Here is a 27,428-nt window from a genome sequence, read left to right on the forward strand (position 1 = left end):
TATATTTTGCTGTTACATACACCACTGTCCTAAGATAGCAGAGGGTTAGGTGCACACAAAAGTTTAATCCCGCCACATTCTGTATGTGCCTGTCCCAAGTTGAAGCAAATGTTGTAATTGGTTGCTGTCATATTGGTTAATTCTTAACTTTTGATTATAAATCGGACAAGGTTCTCATTTCAAGTGTTTTACATTTTTTCATGTCAGGAGCTTTTTATATCTTCCTATACACTAGGTTTTGATCAAAACTCATCACTCAAGCTGTTGCTACTCTGTTTTTTTTTAAATTAGCATTGACACTACTTCAACAAAGTTGACATGGTAACACACAGACAAACAAAAGAAAAAACAAAGTCCACATTCATGGAGAGGCTGTATAATGAAACATTAGTGTATAGTTTACTGTGTTTTATTGACTCCATACAAAAATACAACAATTGGACTTGAGCTATACAGTTAAACTTCTAATGTCCCTTAATATCACAGTCAATAAAATCTTTTTATAACTCTTTAAACACTTCTTTTTCATTTTCTTCTGTCATTTTTTTATTTACTTCATTTTGATGAATTGTTTTCATAATGCTAGATCATGTTTGAAGATGAATATATCAAAGATGTATTTTTTGTTTGTTTTATAAATGATTTGTTTATCTGTAAACTTTAAAAACTTTAAATTACAACAATTGGTAAGACTAATGTACTTATCAATTTCTGATTCTTTAAATTTTGAGGAAAGTAGGACTTTTAATAGTTTATTGTAGGAAAAAGAAACAATCATCTGACAACAATATATTGCTGAAGTAAAATATTAAAGATTTTGTAGGAGATACTTGCTGATAATACAGTTGCATTCAGTGTAAATCAACACAATTTAGCCTCCATATATTTAACCCCTAAACAAGCCATCTTCTTAATAAATTGAAATAAGAGTTAAAACTTAGTGGATTTTCTCACGACAGAAAAACAAACATCAAATTCAAATAAAACATAAAAACAATAAAAATAGCACTTATGTGTATAAACTATAAAATACATATTATCATCAAATATCTTCCATACTAGATAAAATTTCATCTTCTGTAAGTTCTATGTCAAGTTTCTGTTTTTTGACTAGATTGTTATCGTCTGTAATATCATTGTTCCGTTTTAGATCTTGATTAGGTATAACTTCACTCAATTCATTGTCTGTTGTCTGGGAACTACTTCCATTCATCAGAGTTTTACCTAGAACAGGTATAACTGCACTTAATTCATTGTCTGCTGAATTATTTCCATTAATCAGAGTTTTACCTACTATGGGTATAACTTCACTCATTTCACTGTCTCTTAAAGAGATAGAACCTCCATTGACCATTTCTCCATTTTGGGTACCGTTATTGTTTGTCTGTATATCTAGTGTGGATTCGTAAGACAGTTTATTTACACCAAACTCTGAATCCTCTGTATTACCATTCTGTACAAGTGATGAGAATGTTAACGCTTTGGATGATAATGGCGATGTCCATCCATGAGATAATTTACACGGTGAAGAGGACATCTTTCCTGGCGATAACATAGGCTTTACCAGTGATGATTTACACGTTGAAGACGAAATCTTTACTGGTGATGACAAAGGCTTTACCAGTGATGATTTACATGGTGATGGAACTGGTGGAGGCATCATTGGTGAATGTGTTACTGGCGATGACAGAGGTGTTCTGAATGGTGAACTAGGCACTGCTGTAAATACAAAGTACAATAAGTTTCTTAAGGCTTCACTGACTGAAATCCATCTAACCTATTATATTAAGAAACCTACCAGTATATATGTCAGTTTTCTATCAATTACTTAGGCCACATCAAAATAATTCCTTGTTCGATGGACCTGACCGCACCTATTTTTTTCAAAACGTTTTCTTTTAAATTTTTATTTTATTCCCGCTTCCCGCATCCGGAAATGTAATAATGTCCATTTCCCGTACCGTTTTTTTGTTAATATTATTAAAAGATACCAACATTTGTTTTTAAAATCACAGTCTAACCTGTATATAACGATTTTAAACCTAGAAGCCCCACACCACACTGTAAATATCTGTGAGAATATTTGTTTCAGCATGAAACCAATTCATCCCAAGTGGGAGTGCTCCGTAACAAATATATAACAGCAGAAATACCAGTACAGAACAAAACATTGGTTTCTTCCCCCTTACTTATATTTCCTATCAAAACATGTTCGTTGTTCAAATAAAGTACATAGAAATTCTGAAGGATTTGCCTTCAACTGCAATTAAATGTATGCTGGCAAAACAAAACTATCCATAGCCGCTGCATGTTTATGCACCTGTCCTGATTGATTCAGGGTCCTGTCATTCAGCAGATATCGTTTGTTTATGTGGTTCAGAGATATTTTCCCGTTTGGATATATTATATATATTAGATCCTTGGTTTTCCTGTTTCGAATTGTGTACACTTATAATTTTGGGGCCCCTTATAGCTTGCTGTTTGGTCTGGATCAAAGCCCTGTGTAAAAGGCCATACTTTGACCTGTGTTATTATCAGATTGGGAACAACTATCCCTCAGACAAGGGGTCATTTTACTGTTGAATAAAAGAAAATAGAAATACCAAGGGTTTGTATAGTGCTACTATACAAAACCTTTGAATTTTGCGCTCAAAAAGAGGAGAAATACATCATATTTTAAACAACTTTTTTTAAAGAGGGTCCACTTATTTTGAATAATATTAAACTGTTAAAGTAAATGTGTTAACAATGACATGGTTAAAGTCCAGAAATATTACAAAATTCTTGGGCATGTTTTGACCATTTAATACCAGATAGATATATAGTTCTTAGGGAAAATATGAGCCCTTTTGTACTAAAAAGTGTTTTTTTTTACAAAGAAAATATATTATAACTTATATTGACCCCTCATAAAAGGGATATTCATAACATTAAAGGGTTGTTCCCAACCTGATTATGACTTTGATGGAGAATTGTCTTATTGTCAGTCACACAAACATAGACCAGATTTAATTATTCAATTATTTCTTGGTGAACAGGGAAAAAATACTTCATAAATAAAAGAAATGTCTAAAGTACAAGTGATAAAAGTGATAAATCAAGTTTTAATATTGACAAAACCTACTATTTTAGGGACGACATCAAAAGATCAATGTAAGATAAAAAACTTAGTTCAAATAGTTTGGGGGTGGGGGGGGTTAAACTGCTGCAAGATGTGGTTATCCGACATTGATTTTTACATATATCTATATGGGTCAATCAATTTTTCCCAAATTAGGTTAAGAAATGGGGGGGGGGTGTCAGTGAAAAAACTGTGAATTAAGTTTTTTATCCTTCATTGAACTTTTAATGTCGTCCCTTACGTTTACAAGAAATAGATATTTTTTTATTAAAATTTTCAAATCGCTCACTCGCCCCAATTTTTGGAGTCCAAAAATCTGTAGAACAAGAAATTAAAATGGTGTGGCCTTATGTGCATGATGCTTTTCTTTTTAAATGTGTAAGATATTAAAAGTATCTAAACGAAAATTATATTTCAATCCAGGAACAAATTATTTTAGATGAACAGAGAAGTCATGAATAAAATTCTCTTTTCAATTGAATAAAATATGACTCAGACTTCTCTTGAACTGAATTCTAATGTGCGTATTGTAATCCGTTTACTTTTCTACATTGGCTAGAGGTATAGGGGGAGGGTTGCAATCTCATAAATATGTTTAACCCCTCTGCATTTTTGCACCTGTCCCAAGTCAGGAGCCTCTGGCCTTTGTTAGTCTTGTTTTATTTTTAATTTTAGTTTCTTGTGTACAATTTGAAGTTTAGTATGGCGTTCATTATCACTGAACTAGTATATATATTTGTTTTTGGGCCAGCTGAAGGACGCCTCCGGGTGCAGGAATTTCTCGCTGCATTGAAGATCTGTTGGTGACCGTCTGCTGTTGTCGGTTCTATGGTCAGGTTGTTGACTCTTTGACACATTCCCCATTTCCATTCTCAATTTTAGATTTTAAGAAAAATTTAAATGTCTTCAGCTGAAAATTTAAACCTAACAACTATTCTAGCTGTCCTTTAAATTGTACTGATCTGCTTTTATAAAAATCGCCCCTTTAATATCATTTCTAGAGTAAGTCTTGGTTAAAGTTTTAATGGTACAAAAAACAAAATGTCTTACCAGGTGCTTTAAATCCTGGTTTTCCAAGCTTTTTCTGTAATGCAAGCTGTTTGTTTCTCTCAATTCGATCTCTCTGTTCTGGTGTCAAACCCTGGAATATAAAAGTTCACATATCAAAACTTCATATTTTTACAAGATTGCTACATGTCGACTTTTTCTACAGAATTTGTATATAGAACAGAGTGATATGCATACCAGACACTGAAGTTATTGTAAAAGTAAGAAGATGTGGCATGATTGCCAAGGAGATAACTGTCCATCAGAGACCAATTCACATCAGCTATAGGTGACTGTAAAATCAGCAAAACCCATACCATATACCAAGCAACAAAAGGCTCCAAAATGATGTCAGTTTGGAATTTATATGTTCCATAGATTTCAATTTTTTCCATGTGTATATATTTTGTCTTCCATTTTCATAGTTTATATCGGCTTGTCAACCACAGATAATAAAATATCGGGTCATAACAACATAAGAACTTGTTTTCACTTATACACACAAGTATGCATTGCAGATGACAAATCACTAGCATTCTAATGTCTACTGACAATGAGAAACCACTTTCATCATTAAGTTATAAAAGTGAATATGTAACTCTTTTTTTAACAACACGACCAAAATTGTTAATTGAGATGATATCTACTTAAAACATATGTTAAATCAAAGTGCTTGTAGCACAGAAGGGTAAAGATTGCATTAATTTATCAGTGGGGAAAAAATATTGCATTGGTTGCAGTTGATTCAACTTCAATTCTGCACAAATGGGAGATGACCACAATTTTTAAAGATGACTTTAACAATGACATCACTTATATTTTGAGAACAGATATTAGATTCCTGCACCTTGTAAAAGTAATGTAATTTTCTTGACAGGTTTAACATCATTTTGTGACTTGCGCATATATTACATTGATAAATTTCTCAAATGTTCATGGATAGGAAGTACAGAATGTTATGATCAATGCAATATGTGTATTAAAAAGGTAGTGGTAGGCCTTGGAAGATTTAGATCAAGTCAGTCACATATGGTTTTGATTACATTTCATGCAATCTTTACCCAAAAATGTATGTTGCAGACAGCATAATAAAGTGTCCTAGAGTAAATTTGACCTACCCCTATGGTTGTAGTTGGACTTGATATAGGAGTTGCTGTATAAGGTTGTGATGTGTTCTTTAGATCCATTAAAGGCTTAGACAATTGTGATTTAAGTTGAGACATGGGTGTGGGTTGAGGGGGAGAGGATGCTGGTGCCTGTGACAGTCTTTGTTCTTCCTCGTGTTCCCTGATGATATCGTCCCACTCTGTCTCATCCACAGGATCTACACCATTCTGTAATCAAAATCAAAAGCCTTCATATGTCACTTATTTTATAAAGAATTAAAAAGCAGACTCTTGGAAATAAACCGACATGTTTCATTGATACACCGATATTGATAACATACTTAAACATGATTAACTGATACAAAGGCAACAAACATGTATATCTATTGAAAGTGTTACATATGACATGTTCCATAGATTTATCGATTACTATCCTAAATACAACATTAACCAATACAAAGGCAACAAGCATGTACATCTACTGAAAGTGTGACGCATGATATGTCCTGTGTAATCCAATGCAAACCCTGAAATATTGATCAAGTCCTAATTTTAAAACTTCAAAACAAACATGTGTGCAAACTTTCAAGTTTATGTGACCACAACTACATGGGGCCACCCTTAAAAAATTGTTTGTTTGGCATTGCCGACCCACACTATCAGCAGGTGGGTAGGTAGGTAGGGATTTTTTTTTTTTTTTTTTTACATTTAAAAGCTTTATACATGTAAATCATGAAGTCTCTAGACCAATGTTGTCTAAAGCATTGCAGCATTGTTGTGTGTACATGCTGGTGTATTCTTTGAAAGGGGTCAACCGTCAATGTCACATTCTATATCATATGGATAATTTCATGCAAGAAAGTCAGTTTTATTGGCAGAGTAAATCAAAGTACCCAGAAAAAACACAGACCTGAGGCAGGAAACTGACAAATTAACCATATAAGATGTATGACATGAAAATTGAACGTTTATTGTGGGACTGCACATTGAACAGAGGCCTGATGTCACATCTTGAAGTTGTGGTCACAGTTTGGTAAAATTACCATAAGTTTAATGGCTCAACCACTACGGCTCCTTGTACAAATGGACAAAGATTTAAAACTTTGATTGTTTGCCTTGGTTTTATAAACATCACATCTACACCATATGGGTAATTTCATGGCAGTCAGTTTTAGTGGCTTACTAAACCGTAGTACTTGAAGGAAAACACCAACCTGCGGTAGGAAACTAACTAACCTTACCACATATGACATGAAAATCAAACCTTAATTTTGCAACTGCCCAACTAGGGCTCAAACCAATACCTACAGGCTAGAAATCATACATGTAAGGTGTGACAAACTACCATACAAACACGCCTACTGTCCCTGATAAGTTTTGAGGATAAAGGATCTGTACCAAATTAGGATAGCAAAATATTAAAAATTTGAAAGGTTGGCACAAATAGACATGGTGTTTATACTAATATACTTAAGTGCAAGGTTTATCAGGGCTAGGTTTAAAACGTATGATAAATTCAAAATGGAAATATGCAGCAGGACAGACAATTTTTGCAGATAAATAAATTATGGGTTGTAATGCGTTTGATTAACAGAAATCTGGACATGCATTACATGAATACAGATAAATTAATGAGCCCTTAGAATTGTGGAAAAGGAGGGGATTTTATTCATCACTAGTACACAAGATACGTTTATAAATATGTTTCTGTCAGTATCTTTTATGTTTAAAGAATTATCTTATTCATGTTAAGAAGAAAAGGGGGGAAGTACTTCAATTGACACAAGATGCTAGTCTTTAAAATATGTATGTTTTGTACCAGGCTAGCATCTACTGGTACAAAACTACTATAACCTGTAAATCTGGCACCATTTTGGTCTTGAAGATTTGGTGATTACAGCCATAATTATCTTGAATGCATCATTGTGGTTCTGACTATAGTAGATACATTGTTCTCTGATTCAAGGGAAAATTTGTCAATGATAAATTTCAAATATTTAATAAGTTCAACAAATGTAAGAGCCACGCATATTCAACAAATTTAAGAGCCACGCATATTTGTTCTGTGATGTCCCGGTGAAAAACTTCTATCTCATGAAGCGACAAAGTCGAGCAGACATCATCTGAAACAGAAAAGTGTCTCAGAACGTTTCTTTCAAAGAATAGCTGAAAATTTGATTTTTGATTAAATCCATCTCCCTTAACCAATGCATTGCAGCATAGGGAGATGCTTTCTCCTGTCGGCCTCTTTGACATTACTTTTGGCAGACTTTTTCTATTCCATGTCATTTAAATGTTTGCTCCCAATACAGTGTAAGACAAGCGCTTTGAAGATCGTGATTTGAAATAAGTAAAGCCAGGAACAAACTCGGCGGATACGATCAAATTCCGGCACAATTTCGATTTTTTTTTTAAATAAAAAAAAATAAATTTCTGAAACGCAAATAAAATTATTTGGGCGGCAAGTTTTTCAGTGGGTCGGGCGGCAATGCCAAACAAATGAAATTTTATTTTAGGCCTGGTGAAGTACCTTGACCAAAAACTTTTAACTTAATTTGGAAAACTATTCTACTGTATGCAGGCATACAAAATTTTACATCAAATTCAATGAAGAAATGGAGTTTAGTTTTCATTGGAATATACTTTATGACACAACTTGACCAAAGAAGGCAGTTTTTGTCAGCACCGCCACCCAGACAACTGTAATTGAGAATTATAGTGCATTATAGTGTGAAAAGTTGCTCTGATACCCATCACCAATGTATTATTAAAATAATGTGCCTTCCAACCCTTCAAACACAAAACTTAACACGATGGACAATAAAAAAAATATAGATGCTTGAATGCAAATAAAACCGGAAGCTTATTATTATACACACTTCAGAGAAAAAAAAAAGATGTATTTCAAAAGATTGCACAATTTACTTCTGCAAGATGTGTGAACAAGAATGGTATGATCTACCAGTCAACCCTATTTGTCTTACCTTTTTAGGACTTTTATCTTTATCACTGCCTCCAGCTTCGTCATCAGATGCATCCTGTATATAATCTTCATTCAATAATGGCATATCTAACCTCATCTTCTTTATACAGGTCTGTAAGCAATATCAATAGAAATACTAATATCACATCTGATTAATGGATCATGTTTCACTTTATCATGATTTTCATGTAATACACCAGATATGTTCATGATGTTGAATTAAATTTAAAAAAGTACCATCTTACAACAGCATATTATGTACTATTACTTTTAACTAAGCATTTTGTCATTTCATTCTGTTATCATGTAATTAAAAACTGCACATTTTCAGATTCCCTAAATTTAAATAAAGTGTTTTGTTTCGAAAATTATGTGACCATAGAACTTGTTTTTGGTTCTGATCCCCAGTAACAGTTTAATATCAGAACTTTCCTGAAACCTCTTTTTCCACTGATTTCAGTAACAGCGACATTGATCTCAGATGTACTCATAACCAATAGAATTTTCCTCTTATCAAATGCGACTTGTAGATCTAAATTTGGTTCATATCCAAAATAAAGTTCTTGATGTATCATCTGGTAATTCTTTTTCTGTATTAATTTACATTATTTGGATCCAGGTCAACTATGTCTGTAAAAAAAAATACTTTCAAATTGATTGATTGGTATTTGCTTTACGCCGCATCAGCACAAAAAGGCTTTATCACGACCAAAAATACTTTCTTCAACAATTAACCTTACCTGAACTTCTTTCTTTGTACCAAGTTTTTCTATTCTTTCCAAGACTTCGTCAAAAGGCATCATGGGAAATAGCCTATGAGCCCAGTGCTCTAAATATCTCATTATGATTCTTAAATCTTGAGCCTGAAATTATATGTTTTTACATAAATATTGAACAACAGCACTATAAAGTTATTTATCTGTTTGTCTTTTTCTGTTTTAGCCATGGCGTTGTCAGTTTATTTTCAATCTAGGAGTTTGCCTGTCCCTCTGGTAACTTTTGCGCCTTTTTTTAAACATCTCTTCATATGATTTTACATTAAATAGGATCCATTCTCTACTGAGAGGGATTCACTGGACCAAGCATGGTAAAGGCTAAAGTGGTTACCTATTATTGAATGTAATGTCTGCCATTTGGTTGTCTAGGAACTAAAACCTACCAAAATTTTTTCAAACAATATTTATTTTCAAGCTTCATAAAAATAATCCCATTGAATCTATACAAACAATAAAACCCCTGATAAATCATGACATCAGAGAACTCTCCTACTAATTTTCTCAATTTCAATCATCCTTTTCTTAACTATATATTTATCATATCAACACAATCATAGATTTGAACGTTGTTTTCAATTTAGACTTGTTTATATTTTTGGATTTTGTCTTGTTTAGTATTTGTCTTCAAGTTTATATAATCCGTTCATCCTATTTTGACTCTGCAAATTCAAGAGTCTATCCTAAATAGAGTTAAATTAATATATGGCCTTCCAAATACCTTTTTTGATTCCTAACATCACTGGAGACATTAATTGTCAAAATCAAGATATGGTGTACCTATTTTTGCACCTCATATTTATTTGGCAATGGCCAAGGTAGTCAACTGTGTTTAAAAACATCCATTGTTTGACCTGCTAGTCAAATGTGTTTTGTATATATACCTCTGAATCAGTGACAACTCTTACTACAGATTCTATCCATCCAATACTCATATATATAAAAACACTTACTTCGTTCCCTTGGCCTTTAAACTTCACCTTTTCAAATACTTTGGGAAGAATGGGTATTCCCCTTTCACCTGTCAATCTGAAATGTACACATAATAAATGTTATATTCAAAATAAGTAATACTTTGCTATACATCAGAATTTTTCTATGCATGAGTCATTTAATCACCCTTTTAAAGTTAAAAAGAGTCTTAAACTAACAATGGCAGAACCCATTCTAATTTTCAAAAAATATCTTGAGATAATTTAGCAAATTTACCTGACAATATCGGATATAGGTATTTAGTCGGATCTTAACACGTACTTGTGATTTGTTTAAAACCGGTTTTGATAAAATGATGAAATGTGGAAATGTTCAGAACTTTTAAAATTAAATCTGTATTTGGGTAAGATGGTGCACGCATACGATTTTTATTGTGTCTTACACTTTGAGAAGCGAATAATCTTTAGCTACTTTATTTAAATATTGTGTAAAAACGTTAATTATGAGCTATGAGAGTCAAGCGACTCACACATTTTTCTGAGGAAGTTTTAAAAAATTGCAAAGAAATATTTTAACAGTGGGTTAGCTTTCATTAGTCTTCACTATCTATAGATTAACAACTTTTGGTTATATTTATAATTTAGAATCATCTTTGAAGGTGGAGCACTATTGCACAGTTAATTAATTATATTGATGTGCCATTTGTATGCAAGGGTGACATTCCATTGTATTATGTGCCAAATCGAAAAAGTTATGCGAGTATTGTCTCCCTTTAACAGGTTCATTATTTTATAATTAAGTTTAGGTTTCTGATATAATTTTGAATAATTACAAAATGTATCAATTCAATATATTTCAGTTTTTGTTATTTGTGTATCAAAAACATTGATGTACAAATATAATTTCATAAATTTGAAACGTTTAAAATGAGTACATACCAATATAAAGAACCGTTCATCATTTTTGAAAAAGACTATAAGTGAAAATCGAATTATGAATTTTCCCTTCATGATAGATTGAACCAGAGTTATCTAATGGTAATCACAGAGAGGGACTAGCAAGCAATTTTTAATTACAGCTTATTTAACATTAAAACAATTTCCCACTATAAACAAATGTTACTTTAAACAAATATAAGGACTTTTTTAGCTAAATCTACAAATTTTATTAGATATTATGAATTTTTATTACAATAGATTAAAATGCTAGATAATTATAACAAGAGTGCACACGCTGAAATGTCTTGCCTTCTATACTAATCATTGATATTATGTTGATAGTCCTAAGTATAAAGCTAAGCTTTAATACACCTGTCACATAAACTTAACATTAACCAAGATAACTAAACAAAGACCAATGAACCTTGAAAATGAGGTCAAGGTCAGATGAACCATGCCAGGCAGACATGTACAGCTAACAATGCTTCCATACAACATATATAGTTGACCTATTACTTATAGTTTAAGAAAAATAGACCAAAACACAAAAACTTAACACTGTGCAATGAACCGTGAAAATGAGGTCACGGTCAAATAAAACCTGCGCGACTAACATAAAGATCATAAAATATTTCCATACACTAAATATAGATGACCTATGGCATATAGTGTTAGATAAAAAGACCAAAACTCAAAAAGTTAACTTTGACCACTGAACCATGAAAATGAGGTCAAGGTCACATGACATCTGCCCGCTAGATAGGTACACCTTACAATCATTCCATACAACAAATATAGTAGACCTATTGCATATACTATGAGAAAAACAGACCAAAACACAAAAATTTAACTATAACCACTGAACCATGAAAATGAGGTCAAGGTCAGATGACACCTGCCAGTTGGACATGTACACCTTACAGTCCTTCCATACACCGAATATACTAGCCCTATTGCTTGTAGTATCTGAGATATGGACTTGACCACCAAAACTTAACCTTGTTCACTGATCCATGAAATGAGGTCGAGGTCAAGTGAAAACTGTCTGACAGACATGAGAACCTTTCAAGGTACGCACATATCAAATATAGTTATCCTATTACTTATAATAAGAGAGAATTCAACATTACAAAAAATCTGAACTTTTTTTTCAAGTGGTCACTGAACCATGAAAATGAGGTCAAGGACATTGGACATGTGAGTGACGGAAACTTCGTAACATGAGGCATCTATATACAAAGTATGAAGCATCCAGGTCTTCCACCTTCTAAAATATAAAGCTTTGAAGAAGTTAGCTAACACCGCCGCCGCCGTAGCCGCCGCCGGATCACTATCCCTATGTCGAGCTTTCTGCAACAAAAGTTGCAGGCTCGACAAAAATTATTCCAGTTATAATACCCTCTCTTAGTCTGCCAAATCTTATGTTTTCTTTCAGTTTGGTAAAAATCTAGGCTGCATATTAGCTTTTGTAATCATTTATTCTAATCAATAAAATTAACTAATTGGATACTACTTTGTTTTCTATCATAACCTTAGTTTGACCATTTGACCTTTTAATCATAAGCAGGTGATTAAATCAGAAATTAAATAACAAAAACTTTTATAGATCAAACATTACTAATATGCTGTTGACTTTGGTCAACAAGTCCTAACTTAAGTAAACAAATTGTGTGTACTTCCTGTAGTGTAAACAAATATTAATGACCTATTTATTTTCAATCAATCATTTCTAATATAGTCCATCTATGACCTAAATAGACCTGTGTATGTCTGGAGGATATTCTTGTACACATACAATTTTTACATGTATATGTAATTTTGCTTTCAGGGAAACAAATAATATAGTTTGTGCAAAAATTGAACAGAGAATTAATTTGAACTTGTTTAGTCTTAAATAAAAAAAAACTGTTCAAATATACAATATTTTTTTTTTAAATTGCATTCTTAAAAAATCTCTTTACTTTTAATTAATTGGTTGCTAGTTGCTTAATATCCAGTGGCAAATCTTTTTTGTTTTTAAGGCATTTTATATACTATGGAAACTGAGTGTGTACCTTTGCCCATCTAACTTTGGCATGGGTTTCCTCACCACTTTCCTTGCTGCTCCTTTTGATAAATCTTTTAACTTGGACATAACATCTGTATTATCTACAACAGACAGAACATTTAGGACAATGGAATATTGCAATTACTGAGGTTTCTCTAAACATGAGAGGCAATTTCTGTGATCTGTTTTAATTCATTTATTGTTTAACTGAAAGTCATGAACACAAAATATATAATAATAATAATAATAATAATACAAGTTTCTTTATTTGACATGTATGCTGTGGGTTAATCTAATTGTGACTGACAAAAGGAAATAATTCTTATAGAGCCAGTAAACAATCTAATTAAACCACTGTAGCCTTAGCAGGAAAACCCCAGTTATGACTTATTGGAAATCAATCTTACATAAACCCTATATGAACTTCTGACTTCTAATTGTTATCAGTTATTTAACCATTGAAATAAAATCATTGACAATGTCAATCTTTACACAGCTATTTAAACACACCGACAAATTGATATTTAACAGATCAGAAGAAATTCCTTTAAAGTACATCACCATAAGGCATAATACATTCGACGGTCTCTTCATTTCAAACTCTGTATCTTTAAATTCCTCTGATCCAAGTAAAAGTCTGTCTCAATTCATATATTTACATTTTATGTATTCCTGTTATCTCAAAACTTTTGGTCCAATCAACTTTGAGTTAACTATGACTATATATGATAAGAAATGTATATGTACCTTCATCTTCTCCTTCAGCAGCCCCTTCCTCGCCATCAGGTAGATCTGGGAGAGGCCCAACAGAGGGGAAATCATCATCTGCAGCCTCTTCTTCAAAAATATCTTCCATGTCAAGATTAACAGATTCCATGTCTTTATTTTTCAACAAACTGCAAATAAAAATAAACTTTTTTAAACATAAAAACATAAATTAATTTAAATTGCATCCAAATTTGCCATCATTGGTAAAAAATCTATACAAAACTTTAAAAGGCTATACTACCAGTAATTAGTAGATTTCTGTGAATGACTTCAGTTCTAAATACCTTTTGTGAGAAAAAATAAATCTAATGAACTGGTGGGGATACATAATACAAATATAGTCAGTAGCCAGACATTTTTAGAAGATTTCTATATTAAAGTAATCTTTATTTTGTTAACATCTAATTCTATTCCCAGTAAAAGGAAAGGAAGGGGATATTGGTGCTTATATTTTATATCAACATTTGTCATGTCTGACCCTAATATAGAATTCATTGTGTAACCTATTGAACCTTTACTGAACCAACAATCTAATATTACCAGATAGTTTGAAAATCACTTTATGCTGTACATGTCATTTGATTTTCAAGATATTTGGGATTTACAGCATTATAAGAAAATATAATGAATGTATGGGAATGAATGAATAAGAAATTCTTGCAGGGAAAAACATTTTATTTAGTGTGGAATCAGGGTAAACAAGGACCAGAAATTGGTAATTTTCCCCCTTCTCCATTTAACAGAAACAAGATCTCCTTTGTCAGAATTCTTAAGAGTGACTGAAAGTTCATCACTTATACTGCCTTGAGATATCAAGGGGGACAAGATCTCCTTTGTCAGAATTCGTAGAGTGAAAGTTCATTACTCATGCTGCCTTCTGAGATGCTGAGGGGGACAAGATCTCCTTTGTCAGAATTCTTAGAGTGAAAGTTCATTACTCATGCTGTCTTCTGAGATACTGAGGGGACAAGATCTCCTTTGTCAGAATACCTAAGATTGCAATTTCATTGCTCATACTGCCTTCTGAGATGCTGAGGGGACAAGATCTCCTTTGTCAGAATTCTTAGAGTGAAAGTTCATTACTCATGCTGCCTTCTGAGATGCTGAAGGGGACAAGATCTCCTTTGTCAGAATACCTAAGAGTGAAATTTTATTGCTCATGCTGCCTTCTGAGATGCTGAGGGGACAAGATCTCCTTTGTCAGAATTCTTAGAGTGAAAGTTAATTACTCATACTGCCTTCTGAGATGCTGAAGGGGGACACGATCTCCTTTGTCAAAATACCTAAGAGTGAAATTTCATTGCTCATGCTGTCTTCTGAGCCAAACAAGGAAGGTACAACTTTGTCTTTACCATTTGCCTTTATTGCGAACAAAATTAAAACATCACCATCATGATTATTAAACCATAAGATACTAATCTGTTTATCTTAACCTGCAACATATATATATTCTCCTCACAGAAATTGCAACTTATTTTTTAAGGGAAATCCATTTTTTTCTCCTGTTCTATAAAAAGAGATATCAATGTAAAGGGAGGGAGGGGGACTTAACATTCCCCTTTCAGTTCAGACACAATTAAAAAATATTATGTACCCTCACATAACTTAACTCTGAAATCCTTTCGTCTTATCTTTCAATCTTATTACTAAAACACTATGAAACATGCATGTTTACAAGCAAGTTTAAATCCGTGGTTTTATAATACATGTACTGGTGTATTAAAGTCTTTCTACAAATATTTTGGTTCTATACCTTAATCATATAGATAACTTTTAAATCTGCTCCAAGGCAAAAAAAAAAACAAAAAAAAAGGCAGAAAATTTGGACTGTCAAATTTAAATAGAGTAGAAATTTGTCAAGAGAATAGTATAGACCACTTACAAGAGTTGTAGCAAGGCCAAGGGTTTCTCTTGTGTGTGAAAGAGCAAGGTTTTAAAACAATTTTATAAAATACATTGACATTTTTTTTTAAACTGATAGATCAGATTTGGTAAACTAAAACCAATCCTTGTTTATCAGAGTCAATCCATCAAGTAAATGGATTCTGAAAAACCTTGTGGTAATCCAAGAAAGTCAAGCTTCCTTTTAAATATTTTAGTAAATCAAGCTTTAATTATAAAGGCTAGCATTTTTTTTTTTGGCACAGGTCAATAGAAGAGTTAAAATGACCTTACTCTGAGACTACACATTTTTAATCCTTCAATTGACTATATTTTATCCATCACACAAAATGATATATTTTTTTTGCTATACATTTTAAATATGAAATCATCTAGATACTGGTGTAATTTTAATAGACTTTTATAATATTTTTTTTATTAATTACATTTGGTCTATTTAATAAGATATAATAAAAAGAGTTTGTAAACTTGTAAAATAAAACAGCAGTTTTGGAACAATGTCAAAACAACTACTTGAAAAAAGAACATAAAACAATAAAAGAAGCTCTTACCATCTTAGTAAAGTAGATTTTGACTCCATTTAGCCACATCAATATTTCAAAGGGTCAAAACATGGACATTCTATATATAAACACTTTCAGATGACCAATGGTCAGTTAGAATATATAATATTGATAATTCTAGCCAAGATTAAATCAATATCACAGGTGGATCACAATGACCTGTACTTAAATTACCACTGACCAATATACAACTGACCAATAACAACATGTTGGTCATCCAAGGTCAACTTATTACATAAGAAATAAAAGTGTTAAACATAAACACGTCATTATAGAAGTAATACTGAAATCCACATAACCTTTTTAAATGTTACTAAACCTATTTAAATGTTACTAGTTTCTAATAAAAATAAAAGGATGAATTAAAAAGCATTGTACATGTGTTAAATCAGAATTACTACACCAGTATTTAGTACAAAAATCTTGCTTGAAACTTTGCATCTGTGTATCTTGTCATTAATTATTGTGTTCCAGAAATCTAACAAAACTACAGTTATTTGATGTTAACAAATTGCTAGTTATAATATGAGATCTTTAAGCCCTCCTTATATATTTATGTATATATTTCAGGTAAATTCAGAACTTGCAATAAGTTACAAAAAACAAATAAAAAAACAAGAATGTGTCCATAGTACACGAATGCCCCACTCGCACTATCATTTTCTATGTTCAGTGGACTGTGAATTGGGGTCAAAACTTTAATTTGGAATTAAAATTAGAAAGATCATATCATAGGGAACATGTGTACTAAGTTTCAAGTTGATGTAACTTTAACTTCATCAAAAACTACCTTGACCAAAAACTTTAACCTGAACTTCGCACTATCATTTTCTATGTTCAGTGGACCATGAAATTGGGGTCAAAACTATAATTTGGCATTAAAATTAGAAAGATCATATCATGGGGAACAAGTGTACTAAGTTTCAAGTTGATTGGACTTCAACTTCTTCAAAAACTACCTTGACCAAAAAATTTAATCTAAAGTGGACGGACGAACGGAGGCACAGACGGACGGACAGACGAACGGAGGCACAGACCAGAAAACATAATGCCCCTCTACTATCGTAGGTAGGGCATAAAAACACTATATATAGTATTTCATATTTAATAAAATAATAATGTTGAAAATCACTTGTATGTATCTTATATAACAAGTAGGGCCAAATAATGGTCAGGTAATGTGACAATTGATAGAAAATCATAACTGTTTTCAACATGTTTTTTTTTGTTATTAACGGAATAGGAATCACCTGTTATCGAAAGTTTTGTAATTTTGCTTCTATTTTCTGAAATTTAGAATATAAATATTATATTCCCAACCTAAGTAAACTAATTTGGTTTGTTAAAATAATAGATTTTTATGTTTGAACTTTAAAATAAACTTTTTTTTAAGAAAACTTCAGGTATACTTGAAAAAAAGTTTTTGACTGTTTAGACAATAATACATGTTGAACAAATGGTTGTTTTTAATCCCTATTGAAGATAATATTTCCATTTGGTTAATTTAAGAAATAATTGATGCAAGCTATATACTTTATTGCAGTTTTAACATGGGTAGGCATTATATTCATTTTTGCCTGAGCAATAAAGAGGGCTAAAATAACACGAATATAATGCCTACCCATGTTAAAACTACAATAAAGTATAGCTTGCATCAATTATTTCTATTCTGAATAGGACAATTAAGGATATTTCAATGTCTGATAAATATAAGTGTAAAAGCGTTTGTGTAGGCCCTTCCATGAACCTCCCTTTTTGTTTGTAAAGAAGCAAACGGCTGGCACTGTGGGAGGAGTTTGAACAGCCAGCATGAATGGTTACCGTGTCTAGGTCAAATGTGTCAATTTCAGAATGCAACACATTACAGTCATAATAAATGAATTAGTAACATCATGCACACCATTTAAGAGTTTGAAAGTGTTTCAAAGTTAAGGAAATATATTACATGTAAGTGCATGCTAATTTGATAAAATTTATTATTCTGAAGAAGTCAATATATGCATGTGCAAACAAATTTTATTGGATTTAGAGGATGGGTTTGTTCACAAAGCAAAAGCACTCCATATTAGAATTAAATATAAAAGTTACCAATGCTACATGTACATGTAGTTTGTGTTCAAAGATACTCTTAAACTCAATTATAAAGCTGGAAACGTTAGACAAGTTACATATTGTTTTCTCATTTACTCCTCACTATTGCCATGATTGCTCTGCATTGTAAATATACCAGTACATGTATACTTCCCAACAAGGGAATTAATTCATCTTTCATGTATAATTATATATGTAATTGCAAAATCAGATTTGGCCGCTATCAGAAGTTAGTTTCTGGAAATTCCTATAACATTGTCTCCATATTTGTACCTTGAGGTTCTTACAAAATTATAACTATCAAAACAAATCAATAATTCATTTCTGACATCTATCCCTCAACATACATTTTGTACATGAAATACAGTAATCACATGTACAAGTATCTCAACACTATATATTTTAATGCCATATTACAAAATTGAAGAACAAATGTATGTAATAGAAAAACATTCAGCAGGGGAGTTTTCATTCATATGATGGCTTGTTTTTACTTGCAGTTACAAAACAAAACATAAATTCACTTACATTTTACACCTTTCTAACATTTGGTATTAAGATAAATGACAAATATAATGCTATCCATGAGAAAATGAATATAACAGTCGTGTTGCTCATGTTATAACAAATTCGGTAAACAAGTCTAATTCGGTAGGCCACATTCATGAAAGGGAAGGAGGTTGTAGTTACGACATAAGGAACATATATCCGATATCATTTGTGAAACGGTTATTTCATAAGGGTCAACCAACTCTTGATGGTGTCCGTAAAATTTATCAAGGGATGATTTCAACTTCACCATTTGGAACTTTTGGTATACTAGCTTCCTTGTGAGCAGCAACCCTCTATCAAGAAAATCAAAATCATGATAGGAAATGCAAGCAAGGGAATATCGTATCAATTGAGAGATATATACATATACCCTGTATGCAGGTGCAGGGAAAAAAATTAACGGTCGCCCAGTCGCCAATGGCGACCAGAAATTGACCTGGGCAATCTTTTTACTCTTTTTACTTTTTTTTTTTTTTAGTTGTGGTAGCCCAGGTGGTGAATTGAAAAGAAGTACTTGACTGACTGAAATCCGCCATTTACCATGACTCCAAGTACTGGCTAGTATACCAAAAGTTCCAAATGGTGAAGTTGAAATCATCCCTTGATAAATTTTACGGACACCATCAAGAGTTGGTTGACCCTTATGAAATAACCGTTTCACAAATGATATCGGATATATGTTCCTTATGTCGTAACTACAACCTCCTTCCCTTTCATGAATGTGGCCTACCGAATTAGACTTGTTTACCGAATTTGTTATAACATGAGCAACACGACTGGTGCCACATGTGGAGCAGAATCTGTTTACCCTTCCAGAGCATCTGAGATCACCCCTAGTTTTGGCAAGGTTTGTGTTGCTTATTTTTTAGTTTTTCTACATGTTCTATGTTGTGTCATGTGTACTAATGTTTGTCTGTTTGTCTTTTTCATTTTAAGCCATGGCTTTGTCAGTTTATTTTCCATTAATGAGTTTGACTGTCCCTCTGGTATCTTTCGTCCCTCTGTTAGAGCGATTTTTCCACCATTACTGGACAACACAAAGTTACCCATAAACAGGTTAGGAACAAACCTCCTGTATAGTGATTATACCTGCAGGGTTTCCCCTGGGTCAATTATTTTTTTCGCCACCTCTTTCGCCACCTCTTTCGCCAAAAGAATATATTTTTCGCCACTTTATTTTTTTGCCAAGAAACATATATATTTTTTTCGTTTAATATTTCCCTTTTTTCCACCTCCTTCCTAAAATAAGATGATTTTGACCCTTTTGTAGTCTATGATTATTCTCTCAAACTTATCTTAGGGTCTACGTTGTAATGAATGAAACTAAAACATTTACTTTAAAGAAGAACTTTATTTTTAACTTAAAAGGGGGAAAATTAATTATATTTTGAACAACTTTAAAAGAAGGGGGCCACTTTCTTTTAAAATTAAAGAAGATATAATAAATCTTGAAATATAACAAATTTCTTGGATATGTTTAAACCATATAATACTAGAAAGATGAACAGTTCTTTGGGAAAGTTTCTTTAAAATAAAAATATGTGCCCTTTTGTACTATGAAGTGGTTTTTACAACAAAACAAAAGTTTGTACCACTTGAAATTGATCCCTCATTTAAGGTATAGTCATTACATTGAAGGGTTACTCTCATTTGAGGGGTTGTTCCAAGATCTTCCCAACCTTTTGAATAGATTTCTTCATAACGACAATTTTCTTTTTCTAGAAAAACTTTGAGAAGTAAAACTATGCTTGAAACATGTGTGTCACTGAAACAACTTTAAAGTACCCACTCAAATCAATTATCTATATTAAAGTCAAATGATAAAGTTTTCAATCACAGAATTTTCTTGCTTTTGAACAATTTTTGTCATAACAGTTTTCTTTTCTGGACTATCATCATGATCATTAAAAGAGAAAAAAAAAGGAAATAAACAAGATGGTTGAAAATAAATTGTTATATATTTCTTTCGCCAATGACGAATTTTAATCGCCACAATTTGTATTTTTTCGCAAATTGCGAAAAATGGCGTCTGCCACAATGTGCCAGCGGAAACCCTGTACCTGTATAGAGGGATAATCCTTCTTTAGAGGGATAAAATTATCTCTATAGAGGGGTATTTTTTGTTTACTCAGGATTTAAAGCAAATTATGGCAGAATGGCATTTTCTAGTTATACATGTATTGACTATAATCTCTAGCATTATATGCATCTACATATGCACTTTATTATAAATTGGGATGAGCAGTTTTCTGCTTAAGTGACAAAACTTGCAATCTATTGTATATCTATCTGAACACCTGATCAACAACAATAGGAATAGTTGACCTTTAAATTTCAAGTTAAATCTAACAACAGAAATTCTGTTCAGTACCTGATCATCACAGCTTTCAATCATGGTGAACAATTATAGATTGTTTATTTAGTCAGATAAGCAGCAAACTGGGCATGTGTATATTAAATGAAGTACATCAATTGGTGCATCAACTGACATAATAAGTAGAAATGCCATTCTGCCCTATTTTGATTTAAATCCAGTCTAAACAAAAATACCCCTCTTTCGAGGGATAATTTTATCCCTCTATACAGGTATAAGGCTAAAAAAAATATATGTCTGTTTAAGGTTAAATGCTTTAATAAAATAGGGTAGGTAGATATAGGTCAGTATTTTCATTTTATTTCATTTTTTCATTATATTTTTTGTGACATGATTTTGAGTGTGCAGTTTCTTCTTGTTGTGGTCTGATCGAGTTGATCATGGGCCAAGTTTACACGTAATTTTAATGATTAGATTATTTCCCTTTGTTATTGATTGGAAAAAAATGGCGGCAATATGTTCATTTCATCACAAGAGTCACGAATTTCCTTAAAATAGCTATCGTGAATATCATATTCATGATTATGAACATTGGGATGTATCAGGCAACGCTTTCTTCACTTTTACCAAGAATTCAGTTTATTTTTCACTTTACGACGGAAATAAAATGGCTTAGAGTCAGCGCTCAGAATAGGGTCGGTCGGGTAACCGTAAACAGACATATATATATTTTTTTGGCCTAATCACCATGTAGAGGGTTTTTGTTCCCAACCTGATAAAATTTTGACATCGAAATAGAAAAAATCTTTAAAGTCATATGAAACCAGTGAGTGGGGAAAAATAATGTTTATCCAATTCTTGAACCAATGCATGTATATATCATAAACTTAGAACTCTGTGCACGATTTTGTCTTTTTTTACGCAAATATATCGTATAATTGTCAATTTTTTTTTCTCTCTGTCTGTTGATTTAACAAATATGGCTGCTCGTTAAATGCCGTGTTTTAAAGCCGAAATTTACCGATTGTCACCTTAAAGTAAATAAATAACAAAAAGCATGGGTATTGAGCACGTGTTTAACATGTACAATCAGATAATTGATTATTTTAATGACAGACCCATGCGTATTGGGATCGCCAGATTTTTACGAGGAGGGTTACGCTCAGGTCACTATGCATACGGAATATATGTCGGCGATTTTTTTTTTTGGGGGGGGGGGGGTTATCTTTTGATAGTCTTCATATAAAGAATGAAAAAACAGAACAGCTAGAACATGTGGAAGGTTGACACTATTGGAATCAATTGTTTTTTAATATAATTTCGTTTCTTTAGAACTTTAAGGGTTCAATTTAGACCAATGGAAGAGATCTGCATCTTCTAAATCTAAACATTCAATTAAAGTTGATAGTTAATTATCTAAAATTCAACTAGTTGAATTCTGTCATTTAACAACAACTAAAATTATTTTTGAAATCTTAATAGTGTACGACTGAACTGCAGGCTAGGGCCATTTTCCATTTTTTGTGACAGTACTCTTAAGATTTTAAATTTTTTTCTTAAGAAAGTTAGGACTGAAAAATCTATTCAGTTTTAAATTTCCATTGATAAAGTTCCCAGTTACCTCTCTCATCACAGGGATACAGGTACTAATAAAAATAACAATATGATTGATGTAAACTGTGTGAAGCTTGTTTCCAAATCCTACATTTTGAAGTATTTGTAAAATTTCATGAATAAATAGGTTTAAACTACAAAATGCAACATTTGTAATTTTTTTTTGTAACTATTACAATGATTATGTTGGTACACAAAATTTTGTTTTAATGGAAGACTACTTATCATATACTAAATGACACATTTTAGGTGTTTATTATAGTGAATAATTAGCTTATAAATTGAGGTGCTCCTGAATTGGAGGAAGATTCTCAAAACAAAGTTTTACAGAAACAATGGAAAAGATCGTTTCTCTCCCCGATCTCATGTAGCCCCTCGCACTTCCTGTTTACTTTGAAAGTTGTTGACCTACAAATTAAAGTATTGCATGTTGATGTTTGAATCATCTACAGCAAACATCATTACATGTATGTTTAAATTTAACAAATACTATTTTTTAATAAGTGCACAATCTTTGAGAATGATTTAAATAACCAGTGAAGGATATCCCTGCTTCTGCGTAGTGTGGCATTCCAACAATGACGTCACTATAAAATATAATGTAGGTTGGATATATTAGCATATCTCGTCATACTGATTTTTCCGGATTGTAAAAGAAACGTAAATAGTGTAAAGGAGAGCTCATTATACGATAATTTCGAGAGAAACAGAAGGGAAATGTGTAAAAAAGTGTTTATAGTCAATTTTTTCATTTGTGTCTCCCCATCTCATCATTCTCAGTAAGATTTGTTTGGGGATTTTCCACACTATAAAAACAAAATGAATGATGTGACGGAATGTCACTCTGGTCAACCCCATTGGGGATTGACGTGAAGCCGTCTTCCCCAAAAACAAATAAAATTCTTCTAAATGTGAACAAATTAAAGAATTTTCCTCAGAAAAAAGTATATGTACATAAGTTGTATAATGAAAACTATCCATTTAGTTATAAAAAACATATGCATGATTTTTTTTTAATTTGAGGTTTCTTGACTTTAATATCCCAAAATGGAAAAGCGATTTGTCCACTATTACTGAAAAACACAAAGTTTCCCATAAAATTTTGATGTCAATATACATCATGTACATGTAGAAAAAAATCTTACTGGAAAATTGATTGTTGTATGTTGCAAAACTTGAAGTGGGACAAATTTTCCTATCAAGAGGGACAGATTTCCATATAGACATAAGGTGTATTATAAAGTTATAGAAAAGCTAAACACCTTAATTATCACTATTTGTCCCATAACTGGACATCACAAAAGTTCCCGTAAAATATTGACATCTTAATAGAAAATATCTGACGCCACAATAGGAAAGTGATTGTTGTACGACAAAAGGTCAAGCCGGACAGATTCTCAGGTCAAGCGGGACGGATTTCCAGATAGCAATAAGGTGTATAATTATAAATTAGGTGTCCTCAGAGACATCTACAATGTATTATTCAATGGCAATGGCCAATGTTATCACTGAGTGTTATCATACTTACATGTAGTCCGAGATTACTCTGACGTCCAACGGCTGTTTTGCCAGACAAGCTGGGGCCGTGGGACATCAGAGCTTGTCCCATATCAAAAAGTGGATATTTGACTACCCAAAATTGATGCGCTGCTTCGTCGCTTCTGGTGCTGACCGGCGGCATTGGAAATATATAAGTCGGGCATCAATCTGTTCATTTTTCACTTATCTCTTCATTTATGTTAGTTTCACCTACCTGCCACCCTTTATTTTTCCATATTTTAACAGTTTTCAGAGACCCATCGATTTCTGCATTTTGACTTTCATTTTCAAAGATTATCACGTGACCACGAGAAAACATTGTGAGTGATGATTTATGCAAATGACCATATTTTAACCCCTCGTTCAATTAAGATGCATGTAAGGCCAAATAAAAATATATGTGTGGTTCCAGTAACCCGACCGACCATGGTTAAAACCCCCCGACCCTAGAACTTTTTTTTCATTTCTTAAAAATAAATTTTCAAACGATCAAATTTTGAGGATTGTGAATTAAAATAATTAAATTCATAGATTTCTGTAATCTGAATTTCCATCCCAAGTATCTGTTATGGCTAAAATGCAAGAATTCATAACAGAATGCCACAAAATTAACTAAAAACGTATCATGGCTGTTTATTTCACAACCACACACATGTAAAAATGTCAGACTTCCGGTTGGGGCGTGTATAATAAGGGAAACAATTTCGGTAAACACACGATTCTTTTCCAGATTTTGACATTAAAAAAAAAAATTTAAAAAAAAAAAAAAAAAATTTCCGACCTACCGACCCTATTTTTTAAAAGTATGTAACTGGAACCACACATATATTTTTATTTGGCCTAATCTAAATGTCCAAGAGCTTCCGGTTGTTATTGTGGTTGGCACTAAATGCTTAATACCCATCTCCTGTAAAGGAGGTGAAAAATCGTGGTTGGTTACTAAATGTTAAATATTGATCTCCTATAAAGGAGGTGATAAAAGTATAATTATTTGCAGATTTGAGTCTCGAGGTCGCGAAATCCCTCGTAACTTGAAGTCCATTTGAAAATAAAAGAAAAATGTCTGAATCGATGGGTCACTGTGAAATCTGTCTAACTATGAGAAAATAAAGGGTGGCAGGTACATGTAGGTGAAATTTACATAAATGAAGAGATTTATAAATGAAAAATGAACAGATTGATGCCCAATTTATATAATTCCAAGGCCACCAGTCAGCACCAGAAGTGACAAAGCAGGGCATCTATTTTGGGTGGGCAAATATCCACTTTTTGACATGGGGCGAGCTCTAACGTCCCAGGTATCGGGATTGTTCGCCCTAGGTTCGTTCGCACTGAGTTTGTTCGCCCTGGTAATCCGTTCGCCCTTTTTTCATTTATGATATTTATATGTTACATTAATGAAAGAAATATATATTTATATATATTAAAATTTATGTATATCTATTAAAAGTTAAATATACAGAATATTAATGAAATAAAATTCTTGACTGCATTGTTACACTTTATTTTATAATTACTTTTAAGTACTGTTGATTGAATTTCAATTGCTGATTAGGTATAATTTGAAATCTTTGATATCACTGATTGGTATATGAATTGTCTTTGATGGATTAATAATGAAAATAACTTTTTTCTCAAATAAAATATTCAGCTTGGATGGGTAAAAACATTGATGTACAAATTGTTGTTGGTGCATTATTCCATGAAATATGGAAGTGTACATGTTTATTTCTTGTGACAGAGAGGTCCGACCTCGTCAACATGCAGTATCATGTGACGTATGTGAGATTCCGAGACACTTATTTCCCAAAAGCAGCAACACGTAATACATCATAAATAAGTGTTGGGTGAATGTCAACAGACTTCAACATATGCCATTACATACAAATAATTTAGTCTTCAGTTGTTTTACATTTAAAAATACAATAAAGGGCCAGTGTTCTCCCCAGGATTTTGGGATAGCACCAGGGTAACGCGTGTTGAAGTGATTTGTACAATATGTTGTGTCGCGTTGCATCGCTTATTTTTTCTTCTTGTAAGTTTTTGTGCCATTACCTTTTTGTCTTTTGTTTTGTTTACTGTGTTATGTAGACTTTGGGTAAAAAAAATACTGGTAAAAAAAAAGTAAATCAAACAGTTTGTATACTTTAATATCTTTTAAGAATAAATAACAGAAAGCACTTTTAGTCTTTAAACTAGTCATTTTTTATACTTTGATCAAGCCAATTTTGTCCTGATACTTGTATAGTTACACTACACATTCCCCATTTTTGTTAGATTACACCATAACAATTTACGTTAAACAAGATTAAATTTTAATGTAGAACCTTTAGTAAATTAAATACTATTTTCCATAGCTTTAGACATGATTCTTTTAGACATCGATAAAATTATTATTAAAATCATTATTGTGTTATTTCATGACAGACATAAAAAGTATACTTATATTATCTATGTGGACACTCGTGAAAGGTTGTCATGTCTAGCTGAGTTCCAATCAATGTAAATTTATTTTGTAAAAGTAAATCATTATACTTCTTTAATACTATTCAGCTACACATCACGTAGATGTTTTGCAACAACCTTGTTTAAATATACAGCCCTAAATGTATATTTATATGGAGGTGTTTAACGACCTTGACTAGCTTTTCAGCCCTGGCACAGTCGGTAGTAAATGTATTACTGGATATACTACCTATTTAATATAATATGTCTGTGCTTTAATAAAAGTATGATTGTCAAAAATAAATTTGCAATATATTTTTGTTGGTATATTCAAAGAATCTTTTTATCCTTGAGGTAATATCCTTATATAAATTTGCATTCAATTTGTACTTTATTTCTATTTTAAATGATGGATAATATTTTAGGAGCACATTTTTGTAATAAGCTAAATCAGGGGAAGTAACTCATGTCTTAAAAATACGCAAATCATTTATGACCAAAGGCTTTATTAACAAATGTCTGCTTGTCCCTCAAAAGTCTCATTAGTCTGTGATCATTAAGTTATGATCTCCTAATTCATTAAAACACAAGAATCATGTACATCGATTAAATCCAATCATCAAGGTTAACCTCAAAAGGTAAATCGATCACATGGTGTAAACAATCTTCGTTGTCAGAACTGGATTGAACTG

At 32.2% G+C, this 27,428-nt stretch overlaps 1 protein-coding gene across 2 annotated transcripts in view; it reads right to left on the reverse strand.

The window, feature by feature from the left end:
- Positions 1 to 393: 393 nt before the first annotated feature.
- The window catches only part of LOC143071481 (uncharacterized), a 28,066-nt gene continuing 1,031 nt past the window's right edge, over positions 394 to 27,428 (reverse strand). The window contains exons 1-9 of one of the 2 annotated variants that reach the window (XM_076245807.1): positions 16,170 to 16,274; positions 13,696 to 13,844; positions 12,956 to 13,049; positions 9,984 to 10,059; positions 8,998 to 9,120; positions 8,259 to 8,369; positions 5,287 to 5,502; positions 4,172 to 4,262; positions 394 to 1,719 (exon numbers count right to left, since the gene is read on the reverse strand). In XM_076245807.1, the coding sequence (XP_076101922.1) occupies positions 1,043 to 1,719; positions 4,172 to 4,262; positions 5,287 to 5,502; positions 8,259 to 8,369; positions 8,998 to 9,120; positions 9,984 to 10,059; positions 12,956 to 13,049; positions 13,696 to 13,844; positions 16,170 to 16,198 (1,566 nt within the window). In that variant the 5' untranslated portion in view covers positions 16,199 to 16,274 and the 3' untranslated portion in view covers positions 394 to 1,042. Of the gene's footprint in view, positions 1,720 to 4,171; positions 4,263 to 5,286; positions 5,503 to 8,258; positions 8,370 to 8,997; positions 9,121 to 9,983; positions 10,060 to 12,955; positions 13,050 to 13,695; positions 13,845 to 16,169; positions 16,275 to 27,428 lie in introns of those variants that run through there. The other variant, XM_076245808.1, reaches the window with a different exon arrangement.

Source organism: Mytilus galloprovincialis, chromosome 4 (genome assembly GCF_965363235.1).
Source record: "Mytilus galloprovincialis chromosome 4, xbMytGall1.hap1.1, whole genome shotgun sequence".
Classification (NCBI taxonomy): domain Eukaryota; kingdom Metazoa; phylum Mollusca; class Bivalvia; order Mytilida; family Mytilidae; genus Mytilus; species Mytilus galloprovincialis.